The sequence below is a fragment of the Macrotis lagotis genome, chromosome X, assembly GCF_037893015.1.
Source record: "Macrotis lagotis isolate mMagLag1 chromosome X, bilby.v1.9.chrom.fasta, whole genome shotgun sequence".
Lineage (NCBI taxonomy): Eukaryota > Metazoa > Chordata > Mammalia > Peramelemorphia > Peramelidae > Macrotis > Macrotis lagotis.
In genome coordinates this window covers 280,809,760-280,827,797 of record NC_133666.1, presented here as the reverse complement: position 1 = coordinate 280,827,797, position 18,038 = coordinate 280,809,760, and the positions used below count along the sequence as shown (strand labels likewise).

Genomic DNA, 18,038 nt, shown 5'->3' with positions numbered 1-18,038 from the left:
AGGAAAAATATAGGAACTCACCTCCAAACCAGCCCTCTCTGATAGATATTTATATCTATGTTTGTTGTTATTTTTCAGTTGAGTCCAACTCCCCCCCCCATTTGGGATTTTCCCAGTAAACATACTGGATTGATTTGCCATTTTCTTCTCCAGTTTATTTTACAGATGAGAGACTGAGACAAACAGGGTTAAGTGATTTGCTCAGGGCCACCCAGCTATTAAGTATTTGAGGCTATAATTGAACTCAGAAACATGAGTTTGTACCACTGTACCTATAGCTATAACTATATCTATATATACAAATATTTCTATTTATGCAATGTGTATGTATACACATACAGACACACACACACACAGAAGTGCCAGAACATATTGACATATACACACAAATTTGTGCTTGTATGTATGTATTGTATATGCATGCATGCAACGTAGGTATATATACATAAACATATACATATATGATACATGTTCTGGCTTCTATTTGGAATATGTGCTCCTATGTTTTTACTTCACTTTCATGAAAGATAACCAGGCAGAATTGTTCAGAGGTTTAGCATCAATAAATTTCAACCTTCAGTTTCTGGCCTGAATCTGGCAACAGGATTAGTGAGCATGTTGGTTTTCATAACAAAGCAGGTGTTCACTGGCCCATCAAAAGGAAGGAACATAGAAGAGGCAGATATGAAAATCAAGATTCCACAATATAGAGGTCCCTAAGAGCTCTATCCAAGGAAAGGAAAATATCTGCCCTATCTATAGGTTCTTGCCCTCTTCTCCTTCCCTTTAACACCAATGCAGAATTGAGTCAAGGTAACAATGATGTCAGATAATCCTATCTGCTCCCTATGGATACTACTTCTAACACTCTGTCCTCCTTTCCACACCATTTTCACCCTTATTTCATAGTTTTCTAATCCCAGTAAGAAAGCCTGTGCTCTTTAAAAGAATGGTCTCATTGAGAGTTTATAAATAAGTAATAAGTAAAATAATATACCTTTGATTCACTCAGGTTACAGCATGTCTTAACAATATGAGCTCTTTGGTTAATTAGGAATGAATGAGAATGGAGATCCTTTAAACTCAAAGGTAGAGTTCAAGGTAGATAACGGAGATTTAGAGGGATATTTTGTCCCATCTTTTTCATGGCACAGAAATTGTCTTACTTGGCACCTTTCATGAACACCACAGGTACCTAACATCACCCATGTAAGCATGTACCTTCACAATTTCTATGATATATTATAAGAATTTTAATTTAATTACATAATTGCAGTTGTACCAACTTCACAGACTTGTTGTGAGGATCCTTATTTGCTTTGCTGCTTTTAACTGGAGATCATTTTTGCTTCCTGGATTAAAAGTATAATGAACATGTAAAAAGAATTAATAGGCTTAGAATTTAACTCTGGCCTTTAAACTGTAATCATTATTTATAATGAAAAACTGGATCTTCCCAAAATGAATAACTTCCCTTATAAAATAAAATCATATATTTCCTGAGAGTGAATTATAAAATTAAGCATTAGTTTTCAACATAATGTTTTTCTGACAGTCAAGTGATATTTTTGGATAACCAAATATAGCATCCAAGTACAGTACAATAATAGCTTATGTTCCCAACTACACCCTAATTGCTTAAATCAGGAAGGTAAAAAAAATCTATAACCATTATTCAAATCAATTCTAGGGAATAGGCAGTTTGGCTCTGCTCTGAGGAACTTTGGAGATGACAATTGTACCCTGACCCCTAACTGTAACAAAGAAACTAAGCTCCACGAATCAGTCCAGTTTTCTCTATTTGGAATAACCTGGGTTGAGCCAATCTATACTTATCCCTGACTTGTTCTCACCCAGGTGAGCTGAGAAAGAAAAGCACTTGGGCAAACAACTCTAGCAATAAGTGACCAGAAATAGGCTCTTTGCTGAGAGACAAAGAGCTAGAGTGTGAAATGACAAGTTCCACAGCAGAGCCAACAGCTAATGCACTCTTCAGATGGGGAAAAGTCCACCGCTCAAATAGGCATGTGAATCTTTAGCTACAACTTACCATGAAAGGAATATTCACCCTGAATGATACCCTTTTAAAATTATAAACACATAAGGTGGGGGAGATTATCTGTTCAGAGTCAAAGAGAGAACATGGACAAAAATTTTACAGGATGAAAAGAACATGGATGGATTTTGGCCTGTACTAATGGAGGGTAAAGCCACATGAATGAAATTCCAGATCCACTGAAACATGAGAAAGATGGAATTAAATCAAAATTATAATAGATCTATGACTTCATCAACACAAATATTTTTTTCAAACAATCCAAAATGTAAGCCCCTCCAGGCCTGCCCAAAATTCTCATGTCACTTAACACATAAATTAGCCACACAAGGTCCCCTCAATGTTCCAGTCACATCCCTCACTTTTTCTTTACATGGCAAAGCTAACAATAGGGCATAGAAATTTATTTGTTATTGCACTATGGCATCTCTAGTATTTAAAAGGAACATCACACAAAAAAGAAGCAAAAGAGATGCTACTCCTGCATCCATTTTGAAGTAATTTTTTAAAAAAACACCAAGGTACAAATATGTATTCCATGCATCTAATACATGAATTAAATGCATGTAATAACTCTAATTAACCCCTTTCCCCTTCCTCCTGCCCATAAACTTTAAGCAGAATAGATTAGATTTGACAAATATACACAGCCCATAGGATTTCTATGTTCCACAACACTCAAGTTTGGCTCCAACCAGATTAAAATATAATTGAGAAATATACAAAAATATAAAAATACAGTAAAACATAGTCAATATGCAGCCTGCAGGAATCTAGATGTATGGATTAATGGAGCCCATTTCTATTTGAGTTTGATGCCATTGAAGTAGATAAAAAGACAGAAACATCAATCTCTATTCAAAGGAATTAAATTCAATTAATATTTCGAGAGCAAGGCAGCATCACTTAAAGGACTGAGCAGTAGATGTCAAGAAGACTCAATTAAAATTCTGCCTTTGAAACATGCTGATTATATGATATCTGAGGGACCTAGGCAACCATCTTAAAGTTCTAAGTCATAAAGCAGATGCCAATCCTCCATGATAGAGGTAGTATACTGTTGAGGAGGTTCCTACACCAATGAAATCAAAGGCCCAGTCCAAATATATGGTCAATTTGAAATATATATTTACTGAACTTCCACAGGTTGTTATTCATGGCAGAAGGCAGAAGGCAACTAGGTAGTATAACAGATAAGAGTGCTGTGCTTGGAGTCAGGAAGACCCGAGCTCAAATCTGGTCTTAACTTACCTATGAAACCTTGGACAATCACTTTACTTCTTTTTGCCTCAGTTTTGTCATGCCACACCTACTTCCTAGAGTTGTTATGAGGCTCAAAATAGATAATAATTATAAAGTGCTTTAACATGGTGCCCAGCAGAACACATGTCCCCAAAGCCTCTGGCTGTCTTGTTAAGCTCGCTCTCGCGCTCTCTCTCTCTCTCTCTCTCTCTCTCTCTCTCTCTATATATATATATATATATATGTATATATTAATACCCTGTATGTAATAGGTATACTTATACTCTGCTGAAAATATCATCACATTATTCCTCTGAATTTATATTTGTTCAAACAACTAGGTAGGTTCTCTACAAGTAATTCCTCCTTTCCCTACATCTACAGAAATTGAGCACCCCACAATTGTGCCCCAAAGGTATTGGGAGACTCCATGTATATAATGTGTGTTCTTCCTTCCTTCCTTCTTTCCTTTCTTTTGCAAGGCAATGGGGTTAAGTGACTTGCCCAAGATCACACAGCAAGGTAATTATTAAGTGTCTGAGGACTGCTTGGAACTCAGGTCCTCTTGATTCCAGGGCTGGTATTCTAGCTGCCACCAAGATTCCCCCCCCGCCCCCATCTCCTATCACTTTCAAATTCACACAGAAAGAAGAGAAAACTGAAAGAATAATAGGATACTAGAAGAATTTATGAATACTTCATTTCAGCTGTTTCTGTGTTGGAGACCAAGCTGATAGTGCGATGCTGTGCTCCCAATACTGGTTTATAAACTCAGCATTTCCAATGGTGCTACAACATAGCATGTTCTCAGTAAACAGCTGCTATGGCTGATCACGCACATCTGCTTCCCTTTCACATGCAATCACCCACAGCAGCTGTTGACCAAAAATAGGTAATGAGAATAAGGGACTAGTCATGTATTTTGGAACAATTCTGAATGTAAATTCAAGGGACTAGCAACAGAAAGACTATTTGATTGAGACTATGAGACTAGTGTTATGTGTGTACCCTAAGGCTTGTCCCAGCTCCACCATCATCATAGTAAGTATGGAACAAGAAAAGATCTGTTTAATTTAGTTTTCCCACTGCATATGCAAAATCATTCAAACAAACAATAAAATAACAAAAAGCCAAGGGGTACATTTGTGTCAATACCAGAATACTAAAAAGCTACTGATGGCCAAGATAAATAGACCCCAAATCCCACTCTACTTGCCTTGAAGGTTTAAGGTAATGAAGATAACTCAGAGCATGCCACCAAATAGACAAATTAAAGAACAGCACAACACAGAAAGTTATTAAATTCAATGAAACATAAAAGCAAGTGAAAAACACTGTAATAAGGATGAACTCTAAGCTTGACTGCTAGATCCTGTAATAAAAAAAAATGTTCCTGAGTTTTATAATTCAACATAAACCTGACCAAGTAGATGATTTAGTAAAACTGTCTACTAAGAAAGACATTTTTAAGATTTTTCATAATAAGCAAAGTCAAAGACTTTATTTTTAAACTCAATTTAATTGAACAGTTAACATTTATAGTGTTTTAAGATTTTGGAAAGTATTCTGAATATGCTGCTTCATTTCACTTTAGATTAATTTCTAGAATAGATGTTATTTTAGGTTACACATTTTGTGCCGAACACTGCTATAAGTAGCCAATATGGGCCATTATGATTATAAAAAAGTTCTTATTATTATTCTTTTTTTTCACATCATCATCATAGTTTTTCTTAGTTGGTAGAATTTTCAATACAAATATTAATAAAAGCACCCAGAAAATTCATTTTATAAATTTAGAAGAAACTCATATTCCTTATAATGCTAAGGTCAGATAGTTGATTAATGGAAATATCAGAACTAGAACTTAGGGTAATCTCAGAGTCAACCCAGGTGCTATTCAGTGAGAAGCAGTATCTTTTAGAAGATACCTATAAATTGAGGAATGACTAAACAAGTTATGGTACATGAAGAATACTGTGGAATATTATTGGTTTATAAGAAACCATAAATGGTCAGATTCTAGAAAAGCATGGAATGAGTTACAGGATCTGATGCTGAACGAAGGAGGCAGAACCAAGAGAACACTGTACACTTTAACCACAACATTGTGAGATGATCAGCCTTAATGGAAGCAGCTCCTTTCAGAGGTTGAGAGAGCTAGGACATTATTAGACCAGCTCTGAACAATGCTATCCCTATCCAGGGGAAGAAAAACAAAACAAAACAAAAAACAAACAAAAAAAACCCTTTAGAATCTGATGAACACTTTATAAAAATTATCTCTTATGGGCCAGCCCCCTCCCACCTTGGGAGAGGTGTGTCATTTATTAAGATATCTTAATAAAAAGCATTTTAATCACTCTGGAAAAAAATTACCTCTTATTTATCTCTTTCCCTTAATCCTAATTCCTCATAATGAAAAATGACTAATCTGTAAGTAAGTTTATAAAAAAAAATTGTATGTACAATGTTAACCTGATTATTTGCCATTGAAGGGAGAGGGGTGTGAAGGCAGAGTGGAAGTAAATTTTATAACTTAAAAATATACATATGCATATGGATGAATGTTGAAAAAATTTTCAGAACATGTATTCGGAAAAATAAAATATCAATTAAAATATATTATGGAAAAAGTAAGTCTACATATACTGAGAAACTAGAATCAGTGATTTACAATAATTCTAGAAACCCAACCCCACCCCACCCCCAAATTCACAACTCAGAAAGGTCATCAATCAATATTTAAAAATCAGACACAATAATGAATAAATTTATCCTAATGAGATTTTTTTTTCTGATTGCATGCTGCCCTCTAACCCACCTGTCAATGGAAAAGTAGGACTTCTCTTTCAACTGTCAAATTCAGGTTTTTTTCCCGTCTCAGATTTCATCATCCTTGACCTCTCAGCTTAGAAAGCTATTGATCACTCCTCTACTACACTGTGTTTTCCATTGGTTTTTGTGATATTGCTTTTTCCTAGGTCTATTTAACCGATGCTCCTCACTTCCTTTCATTAGTTTATCTTCTCCATTTTCTAAGTGTGGATATCTCCCAACTCTGTTCCTGCCCCCCCTTATTTTCTCTCTTTCTACATTTCTGACTTTTTGGTTTTCTCATTTATTCCTGGATTCTAATATGGAATCATTTCAAATGACTCACAAATCAATATTTCAGGCCTAATCTCTTATCTGAGCTCTAGAACCATATCATCAACGGCTTGTTTTATGTCTCTTATTGCAAACCCAACAGAAACTTCAAGTTCACCTGTACTAAATTCAAAACTTACAAACTGAATTGATCTCCGCCTGAATTTGCCCTTCTTAACTTTCCTATACTTTTTAAAACTACCAGCATTCTGGTAGCTCAGACTTCAAAATCTAAGTCATCTTTGATTTTCCCCCCTCTATCAACCAATCATTTGGCAAGTTCTGTTAATATTAATGTCCCTTCTCTCTTGTTAAGACTCTCATCACCCCTGACTTGGATTATTATGGTAAACTTCTACTTGCTTTCCCTACTGCCAGACTTCTCTTTCAACCACTCATATAACTAACAAAATAATCTTCCCAAGGAAGCTGGTCTCACAAGTTTCAGGGGCTCTCTTCCCATATTCTAAGATAGTTAGACCAGCTAAATACATTAATTTTTCTGTTTCCCCAAACTCTACCATCTGCCTCCATGCATTCCCCATTCCCCATGTCTTTAGTGAAATTCGTTCTTCATCTCTGCCTATCAAATGCTAATCAATGTCAAATCAATGTAAGCACTAATCACATGTCTACTATATGCCAAACACCATTCTAGGCATTGGAGATGCAAGGAATAAAAGGAAAAGAGTAAGCATTTATATTAATGCAATCCATAACATCTAATTTAGTTTCATTTAAATATTTTAAAATATGGATTCTAATATGGAATCATTCAGTTAAAATTATTTTAATTAAGAATTTAAAAGGTACTTTCTTTGAAGAGGCATTATTAACCTGTATCTCTTGCTCAAAAAATTAATGAAAGAATAAACTATAAGAAGGTTGCCAACATATTATTAAATCATTAAAAAGTCAGTTTCAATTCTATGTAGACTCAAGGCAGAGAAAGAAGCACAAGCAAGCAACCAAAATGGGTTTGGTGTACACAAAATAAGAACTTCAAATATTAGCAATAGTAATATCTTCATTTGTAATGGAGGACTACATATATATATATATATGTATATTATACATATATATATGAGATATGTAACATAACTCCTAATACAGCTGATATCCCTAATCCCTACTTCCAAAGCATTCAAGAGGATTTGCCTTACAGAATACTTAAATAGCCCAATCTTAAAAAAAATAAATCGAACATAGCAATGAACTTCCAAAGGAAAATCCCTATGATCATTTAAATTCACAAGTGAATTCTACCAAACATTTAAAGTCCAGTTAATCCCAATGTTATAAAAATCATTTTGGGAGAAAAAAGGCAAAGGAGTCCTACCAAATTTCATATATGATACAAATATAGTGCTGATGTCGAAGAACCAAAAAAAAAGAAAGAAAAGACCAATCTCCCTAATCAATGCTGATGCAAAAATTCTAAGCAATGATATTGCAGCAATATTACAGGAAGGAACATACACTTACTTGGAAGGTTTATACCAAAAATGCAGGGCTAGTTTAATATTCAGAAAACTATCAACATAATTTACCATTTCAATAAGAAAACTAACAGAAATCATATTTCTCTCAATAGATGTAGAAAAAAGAATCTTTGACAAAATATAATACCCATTTCTATTAAAAATACTTGAGAGCATAGAAATAAAGGGAGTTTTCTTTAAAATGATAAGTAATATTTACCTAAATCCATCAGAAACCATTATCTGTAATAAGTTAGAAACATTCCTAATGAGGTCAGGGGTAAAGCATGGATGCCCATTATTACTGCTATTATTCAATACTATACTAGAAACGTTAGCTATAGAGAAAAGGGAGGGAAAAGAAATTGAAGGAATTAGAATAGACAATGAAAAAACAAAGCTATAATTCTTTGTAGATAATATGATGGTATACTTAGAGAATGCTAAAGAACCAACTAAAAAAACTTAGAACAATTAACAACTTAGTAAAATTGTAGGACAAAAAAATAAACCCATAAAATTATGAGCATTTTTATATACTAACAACAAAGTCTAGCATGAAGAGATAGAGAACAACTATACACAATATAAAATACTTGAGAGTCTGTATGTCAAAACAAACCCAGTAGCTATATGAATACAATTACAAAATAAAGTTAGATCAAAGCAATTGGAAAAATATTACTTGTTCATGGATAAGCCTAGTCAAAAAAAAATAAAAATGAGAAATCCACCTAAATTAATCTATTCATTTAGTGCTATATCAATCAAGCAACCAAAATTTCTTTCATAGAGTTAGAAAAAAACCCAAAATTCATTTGGAAGAACAAAGGTCAAGGATATCAAGGAATCAATGAAAAAAAGTATGAAGGAAATGGTCTAGCCATACCAAATCTCAAATTGTATTAAAGAGTGATAATTATCAAAACAATCTGGTACTGGATAAAATAAAGAATGGTAAATCCGTGGAATAGATTAGTTACCCATTACAATTAGAGTAAATGACCATAGTAATCTAGTATATGATAAATCCAAAGATCCAAGCTTTTGAAACAAAAATTCATTATTTGATTAAAAAAAACTATTGTGAATATGAGAAAACAGTATGGCAGAAACTAGGTACAGAACAACATCTTAAACCGTATACCAAGATAATGTCAAAATTGGTACATAATTTATACATAAAGGGAGACAATATCATCAAATTAGGAGAGCATGAAATAGTTTGTCGGATCTATAAGTAAGGGAAGAACTTAGGGCCAAAGAAAATTTAGAAAGTATTTTAAAATACAAATAAAACCAATGTAATGAAAATTAAAAGGAAAGTAGAAAACTAAGAAAAAAATGCAACAAGGTCTCATTCCTCAAATATAAAGAGAACTGAGTCAAATTTATAAAAATACAAGCATTCTCCAATTGATAGCCACAGGATTTGAATAAGCAATTTTCAGACAAAGAAACTAAAGCTATCTATATAGCTCAAAGGACTATAAAACCCTGCATATCCTTTGATTCAGCAATACCACAGCTAGATCTATATCCTAAAGACATAAAAAGGGGGAGGGAGGCCTTTTTTGTACAAAAATATTTATAGCAGCTCTTTTTTGTGATGGCCAAGAAGTGGAAATAAAAAGGATGCCCTTCAATTTGGAGAATGGCTAAATAAGATGTGGTGTATGTATATTATATAATTTGGAATATTATTATGCCATTAAGAATAAGCAGGATGATTTCAGAAAAACCTAGAAAAACTTACAAGAACTGATGCAAATAAGTGAGCAAAATAAAGAAACCTCAGTATACAATAAAAACAATATTATATGATGAAGTATGAATGACAGGTATAAAATTACTTAGAAATAAAACGATCCAAGTCAATCCCAAAGGACTCATGATCAAGCATGCTATCTGCCTCCAGATAAAAAATGGATATAATCTGAAAAGGGTGAATAAAAGATTCCTCCCTTCCCGCCTCACTCACTCACTCTCTTTCTCTGTCTTCTTGAATAAAATGACTAATATAGAAATTTTTTACATGATTGCACATGTATAAATTACCATCTCAGGGAAAGGAGAGGGGAAAACATTGTACATAGTAACAGTAGTATTGTACAATGAAGAATTGTGAATGCAGCTATTCTCAACATTGGTAAGTTGGAATAGATGCTAAAAGGAATCCACTGAGCTCCCTCATTTTACAGTTGAAGAATCTGAGGCCTAGGGAGGTTTAAGTGACATGCAGAGTCACAAAGTATTCTATTAAGTAGCAGATCCATGATATGACATTAAATCTTTTGATCCTTCAATTCAAAGTCCAGCAAATCTTTCCATAAGACCAAATACAAACTCATAAAACTGTAGTATTTTTCTATTCTGATGTAAGTATGGTTGAGAAGTTGTTGTTTTTTTTAAGTTGCTACTTACTGGAATCATCCAATTGGCCAGATCACCAAACTTTGAAACCTGCATCGCTCCTAACATGGTTAAGTTGACGTGGCCCCTAATACAAGGGAAATACATACAATTAATAATACTTACCACTAAAACAAGTTTCAAGATCTTCATATCATTTTATTGGCTTATCATGTATAGAATTATACATATATACACACACACACACACACACACACACATACATATATATATAAAATCAAATTCTAAAGTACACACATATAAAATTGAATCCTAGTAGAGAAACTTTCTATTTTTTGCTGCTCTAGAGCTATTCTACCAAGAAGATAAGAATTTGGGAATTGGAAAAGGCTTAGATATCATCTAATCCTATCTCTTCATTTTATAAATAAAAGATGAACATCTTAGAAAGGTAAAATGAATTACCCAGAATAATAAAAGTAAAAATTAACAATAGTAGATTTTGTGACTCTACCATCAATAAAAATTTAATTCAAAGATAAATTATTATATTCCACATATGTGGAATAATATTTAATATTTATTTAAATAGTATCCAATATTTTCCTGTAAAAAAACAGATAGGTACATAGGGTTAGTTCAGTTTGTTTGTTTTTTTCCCTGGGAGAAAGAAATGGACAAACACAAGGGGCCATAAATAGAAGATCCGTTTAAGCATAATCAATTCACATGAAAGAGGTTGAAAAAAAAAGTTTCTTTCCAATTACAGATACATTTATATGCAATTCATTCTCAAGTTCTTAGATAAAAAGTTTTAACCTTTTAATTATATAGTAGGCTGAATATTTCAACTCCCAATAGTCAATCAAAATTATTTCAGAAGCTATTGTTGAACAAATCCATGATAGTTTTACAGCTCTTAAACATATATTCTGCTTCTCAGTACTGCTAATACTTAGGGAGTGACTCAGCTCATTCCACCTCATGCGAAACATGAGGGGTTCAGTTATAACATACCCTCTAATCATTGCAAATGACTCATCGCTGGAGAAATACGAGGCCCCTGGAAGAACAGTGACTGTTTCCTTGCCTGAAAAGAAGTAGGTATTAGATTTACTAACAGAGAAACAGTATTCACTTTACAAATAGAGAAAGCTACACAATTTTCTCTTTTTTCCTAAAAAAAGATTTACTGAAAATCAAACCAGTACTAGAATGCCTTTGCTGGCAGTGCCTCATGGAGTGGGTAAGCTAAGGATGTTTACTGGATGCAGCCTGTCAAAATTCAATGCCAACTGTCTATCATTAGAAAGATGAGGCATGCAAGGTGAAAACATGGATGATATGAACAAAAATTAAAAGAGAAAAAATGTTTCAGGAAAAAATTATTGATAAAAAGATCTAAATAATAATATAGAAAAGAATTGTTTATTCAGTTATCTAACAATCACATCCACCTTCTCCAGGGGTGTACTGGTAAATGTTTAACCATTGCCTACCCCATTATAAAAACAGCTACAAAGACCTTGACCCTCCAGATCACAGACTTTTTAAAATTTTATTATTTTATTCTAAACTCAAGAAATAAAACAAGCATTTATATAACAGAATAGAAAAAAAGATGATTGTACATGAAAATGCAAATCTATAAATGTACAACGTGCTATTCCTTTTAAATATATAATAAAATTATCATGCAATTTTCTTTTCCCCTTTTTTTCTCCTCCCACCCACTGCCCTAAGAAATGGCTACTATTAGAAACAAATATTTATATTTCAAGTTGTAAAACTATTCTATGCATATTTTTTTCATCAGTTCTTTCAATGCAAATAGTGTCTTCCTTCACATTTAAAGCAATATACTACTTACTCAAAGACTAGGGCACTGCTATCTCAATCTTCTTCATGAGATTTTTCCAATCTATTTTTTAAAGGCATTACATTTCCTTCTGATTTATACCTGGTGAGGTCTTTGGAATATGACTTTTTTACTATTTTTTTCACATGTAAAGCAGAGAGTTAATATCTTAAACTTTTTCAAGTAAAGAAAAATCTAACTTAAGAGGTAAGCAGGGAAATCTGATATTAAAAAAACTGCTGAAATGTAGACACTAATCCAAATTCCATAATTATTCTATGTGTGTTTCTGTATAAATTCCTTATCTGTAAAATGAGAGAGATAGACTTTCTCCCTAACTAATTCTCACAACAGTTCTTTGAACAACTAGATTGGTCCATGTAAAATATTGTTTTTGGCAATTCCACATAACTAATTTAAATATTTATAAGTGCTCCCAAAATACAAAAACTGCTATTATTGTTTTGATATAACCCTGAAACTAATTATGCCCTAAGGGTCTGTTAGTCAACCTGTTAGATTAGGATAAGAGTTTCTTTTGACAACTATCAACAGGATTATCTAAATAACCTAAATTTCCCTTTTTAGCACAAGCACAAGGTATTCATTAATTTTCCATGGCATTCATGTGTTATTCTATTACCCGAGGCCCTTCCCTAAGAAACTTCTGTCCAAAGCAACCATTAACCAGAAAACAATAAGCAAAAAGTATTTGTTCCATAAATTAGTCTAAACTTCATATATATATATATTAACATAAATATAAATTTATATATAATAAAATATATTTTAAAATTTGTACGTATATATATCAGAGAATTTTATAACTGGAAAAATCTTGGACATTATCTAGTCAAACTTGTAGTTTGATGGGTTTTCAGAGATTACTTAACAAAATTGCTGGTGCTATTGAGTTCTTTTTTTAATCTTAGTGACCTCAAGTTAGAAATGCTTTCCTGTCACCAGCAAAATCACTACTTTTCAAAGAAATGTGTGTTTTTATTAACTCATGAATGAAATCTTGAAAATGGAATCATTCATTTTCAAAAAACTTACTAATATCATAAATTAATTAAGCCAAGGAGCAAATACTTTCACAGATCAATGAGTCATTGCCCAAGGACACGTTTAAATTAAATTATGGCCTTGGTTAAATATTATTGACATCTCTCAGTGTGCTTTTTTTTGAGTTGAACTGTGGTAGTTAATTCTAACTACTGAGAATACTTTATTTAACTAAAGAAAAATTTCAAATGCCAAATGTTGGCAGCAGGTCTTCATGTTCCTCTGAAAATCTGAGGTAAAGGTTTACAATGTTGAAGAGAAAAGGTAGGTAAAAGGAAAGTCATCTCCATCCCACATACAGATTATGAATGGAGACACTATTCTCTGCAGAGAAGCCTGGTTTATTTCTCTCTACAATCCTGGGTTTTAGGTTGCTGATAAGCAGAACCTAATTCTTCTCAGGAATTAGGGTTAAAGTGTAATGAAAGGCAAAAGAAGTCATTGTTAGAACCTTCCTAAACATGAAAGAAGAACCAAATTTGGTGTTAATTACAAGAAACCTGATGATAAACAAAGTCTCTTCTCTTTTCGTGCGTGCATGGGCACACACACACACACACAGAAACAACAGAAAACATCTAAATTCTCTAATAGCTAGTTGAAGGGAAACTTTTGTTAAATGGACTCCATTAGATAGTGAACTCCTCCTTTAGACTCCTTTGTATTTCCAATCCTTAACACAATATCTAGCATATAACAGTTTAATAAATGCTAACTGGCTGATTAGAGCTGGGAAGAGAGGTCCACAAAACTTGACTTCCTTATTAATTCTTCTCTACACTATCAGCATCTTCTAAAATGAACGGTAGAATGTAGCCCAAGAAGTCATTGTTATTAGATATAAAAAAATCACAAAGGAATAATCTGAAAAAAATGTATTATAAGTGATTTTACCTGCATTAATCAAGTCTGCATCAACTTCATTTTCCAATGGATAAGGACCCTAGCAAAAAAAAAAAAAAAGCATATTCTTATTAAGTAAAAGAGGTATGGTACTGAACCATAAATACTGAAAATACAATTATAAATTACCCAGAGGACCCTAGAAAATTCTAATTGGTAAGCTTATGGGAAAATTATTGCTAAAAGTTTGCTTCCCTTAATTCATTAGTCCTTTTACATGAATATTTAGGTATGAAATATAGGTAACACAGAAGACTTAGTAGCTGAGTGCTGTGCTTATAGTTATTAAGACTTAGAGTCAAATTCTCCCTATGAAATAGCCCTGATTTGAGGTAAATCTCTTAATTTTTATGAAATATAAACAACTCTCTAGGACTTCAAATCACAGATGGTTGTAATGAAAAGTACTGGAGGACACAGTTGAGCTTGCAGAGATCATTAAATCACAGATCCTTCCAGTATTTGTATATCAGTGCAGAATAAACCGCATAGTCATAGAAGGATTGGAATTGCCATCAGCAGAGATCATAGTCACTACTGAGAGCAAGATTCCACCAAAGTACCAGATATTATATTACAGACCTATTAGCACTAAAATTAGTACTAAAAGAGACGTTGGAGCTCACCTAATCCAATGGCCCTCATTTTAAAGAGAAGAAAATCGAAGTCCACAGTGAAGTGACTTCAGCAAAGTCACACACACACACACACACACACAAAGAGTTGGAATAGGATTAGAAGAATTCGTATTCTTATCCTAGTAAAAATTAGGCATCCAAGTCTGAAATTTAGTCAACATGAAATATGTATTTAATCAAGTAATTTGTTGAATGAGTAGAAGGTATGAACACTATTTGTGAATTTTTGTGGATTTTTTTATGAGTAAGTTTTAATTAGCTGAGTTTTCAACACATCTCTATGTCCAAAAAGACTAATTTGGGACAAGTAAGTTTCAACTTTCCCTACTGTGGAATGCAGGGGTTAAATTGGATTATAATATCCATAGTCTACTCTGGTTTTATGACATGTAACTGGTTGTTTTATTTTTTATTATCTACTACATGACATCACTTGTACAAAAATATTTATCATCACCTGCACAAAAATATTTATAGTAGCCCTGTTTGTGATGGCAAAAAATTGGAAATTAAGTGAATGTCCTTCAATTGGGAAATGGCTTAACAAATTGTGGTATATGTATGTCACAGAACACTATTGTTGTATTAGAAACCAGGAAGGATGGGAATTCAGGGAAGCCTGGAAAGATTTGCATGAACTGATGCTGAGTGAGATGAGCAGAACCAGAAAACATTGTACACCCTAACAGCAACATGGGAGTGATGATCAACCTTAATGGACTTGCTCATCCCTGCAGGGCAACAACCAGGGACAATTTTGGGCCATCTGCAATGGAGAGAATAGCATCTGTATCCAGGGAAAGAATTATGGACTTTGAACAAAGACTATTACTGTCAAATTAGAAAAAAAAGTTATGTTATTAAGTAATTTTACTATCTCATACTTTTATTTTTCTTCCTTAAGGATATGATTTCTCTGTCATCACATTCAACCGAGATCAATGTATAACATGGGACCAATGTAAAGATTAACAGAATGCCTTCTGTGGGGGGTGGGGGAAGGGAAGCAAGAATGAAGGAAAAATTATAAAACTCAAAAATAAATAAAATCTTTCTTAAAAACAATACTACATATATCTGTTTTCTGTATTTTAACATCATTAATCAATGAAAGCTTATGGAGCACCTATATGTGCAGAACTATTAGCACTATTTTAACTGCTTAGTTGAAAATTATGTTAACTTATAGATGTAAAAATCATAATAATAACTAAATAGTAGGCACTCTAAAAATTATCAAACCATAAATAATCCCCAGGTGCAACAAATATGACAAATTGCATTGGGCTCTTTCTGCACAGGGTTTACAATATTGAAACACTCCTTGTTTTCTGGAAATTAGCTTTCACTCATCCACAACAGAGCTTCCATATTTTACTACTCAGGGCCTCACTCAGGACTTTAATTGCTAGAACTTATATAATAGTTTTAAGTTCTACAGAGAATTTGCCAATATTACCTCATTTGATCCTGACACTAACCCTGGGAGTTAAGTGCTATCTTTATTCTAATTTTACAGATGAGAAAAAAAGGCAGAACCAGATTAAATGACTTGTTCAGAGTCACACACCTAATAAGTTTCCAAGGTCAAATTTGAACTCAAGTCTTTCTGATTCAAGGTTTAGTTCTCTATCCATTGTACCACCTTATTGCCTCTTATTAATATGCAATTATTGAAAAGCTTAATTACGCTTTTATGACCCAAAATACTAGTGAAAATGTGGGGAGAGATCTTAGAGGCACAAAGAGTAGTTAGGGTAACAGGGTAGTACAGTGTAGGGAGCACCAGGGTTGAAGTTAGGATGACTTATTTCTGAGTTCAAATCTGACTTCAGACTAGTTGTGTGACCACAGTAGGCATGTCACTTAATCCTGTCTGCCTCAGTTGTCTCATCTGTAAAAAAGAGCTGGAAAAGGAAATGACAAACAATTCTAATGGGGTTATGAAATGACTGAACAAACAAAAAAATGGGTTGGCAATACAAAAGAAAATTGAACCTGGAGTCAAGATGACTTGCCTCAAATGTAGCCTTAGACCTGGGCAAGTCACTTCACCTGTTACCTCAGTTTTCTCATCTGTGAAATGGGTGTAATTAATAGCACTTACCTCCCTGGGTTGTTGTGAGAATCTGAAAAAAATATTTGTAAAGTACTTAGCACAGTAGCATAATAGGCACTATAAAATATTACCTTTTATTAATGCTAAAAAAACAGACATAGAAGTGTGGTGCTGTGGGGTCTAGCACTTTCTAACTACATTTAGGACTACCTTGGCAGAGATACTAAAGTGGTTTGCCATTTCCTTCTCCACTTCTTTTTACAGATGAGGAAACTGAGATAGAGTTAAGTGACTTGGTCACATAGTTGTTAAATGTCTAAGGCTGGATCTGAATTCAGGAAGAAGAATCTTCTCACCTTTGGCTCCAGCCCTCACCCACTGTACCACCTAGCTGCTTTAAAACACTACAATAAATAGTAGATGGACATCATGGTGACTCACTCATGAAGAAATAGGTTGTTTGTTTATTATAGTCTGTGTAAATACCTTCTAGGAAGAATCCATCAAAATGGCTTAACTCTACATTTCAGTTATTTGCAAAATTGACTCATGGTGACTCACGGTGAACACCTCTGTTTCTAATGAAAATGAAGAAATGGAATGCTATTGTATATCTTACCAAACCTAGGACTCCATTTTCACTCTGCAGATGAACAGTAATGTCAGGACTGATGAAGTTGCTGGCCAGAAGAGGGATTCCTATGCCCAAATTAGCTGAAAAAAAACTTGTCAAGGTCCAGTTAAGAATAGAAAAAGGAGATTCACTCACAAAATCTTTTACATACCTAAGTATGAATAGTACTCTCCCATAAAGAAACAATAATTGCATATTTTTTTTAAAAATGTCTTTAGGGGACTATCTTGTAATACTTGTGAAAGAAAAACTGATATTACCTATAGCTCAAATGCTAGCAAAAAATACTAATGTACTCCTGCTCAGGGAAGCAGATCAGTGGCTTCACAACCTGGTGAGAAAGTCATGAGATATAATGCTATTTTTCTTGAGGGTTTCACAGACACCCTGAAGTACTCTAAACAAGCTCACAAAACTTCCAACCATTTCACTACTTAGAACTCTTCATCATCAAAAATAGACAATGTTTTAACTCTCCAGGCAAGTACTATTGAAAGTTAGTAAATCAGATTCTCTGGTGCCTAAATTCCTCTTTAGGAGATTATTTTTTTGGGGGGGGGTTCATTTAATTCATTAGTA

General features: G+C 33.5%; 1 protein-coding gene across 1 annotated transcript in view; it reads right to left on the bottom strand.

Annotated features, from left to right (window-relative positions):
- Positions 1-18,038, bottom strand: part of OXCT1 (3-oxoacid CoA-transferase 1) — a 175,950-nt gene that overhangs the window by 58,649 nt on the left and 99,263 nt on the right. The window contains exons 10-13 of the mRNA XM_074200456.1: positions 17,445-17,539; positions 14,120-14,168; positions 11,320-11,392; positions 10,354-10,429 (exon numbers count right to left, since the gene is read on the bottom strand). Of these exons, the coding sequence (XP_074056557.1) occupies positions 10,354-10,429; positions 11,320-11,392; positions 14,120-14,168; positions 17,445-17,539 (293 nt within the window). The remainder of the gene's footprint in view (positions 1-10,353; positions 10,430-11,319; positions 11,393-14,119; positions 14,169-17,444; positions 17,540-18,038) is intronic.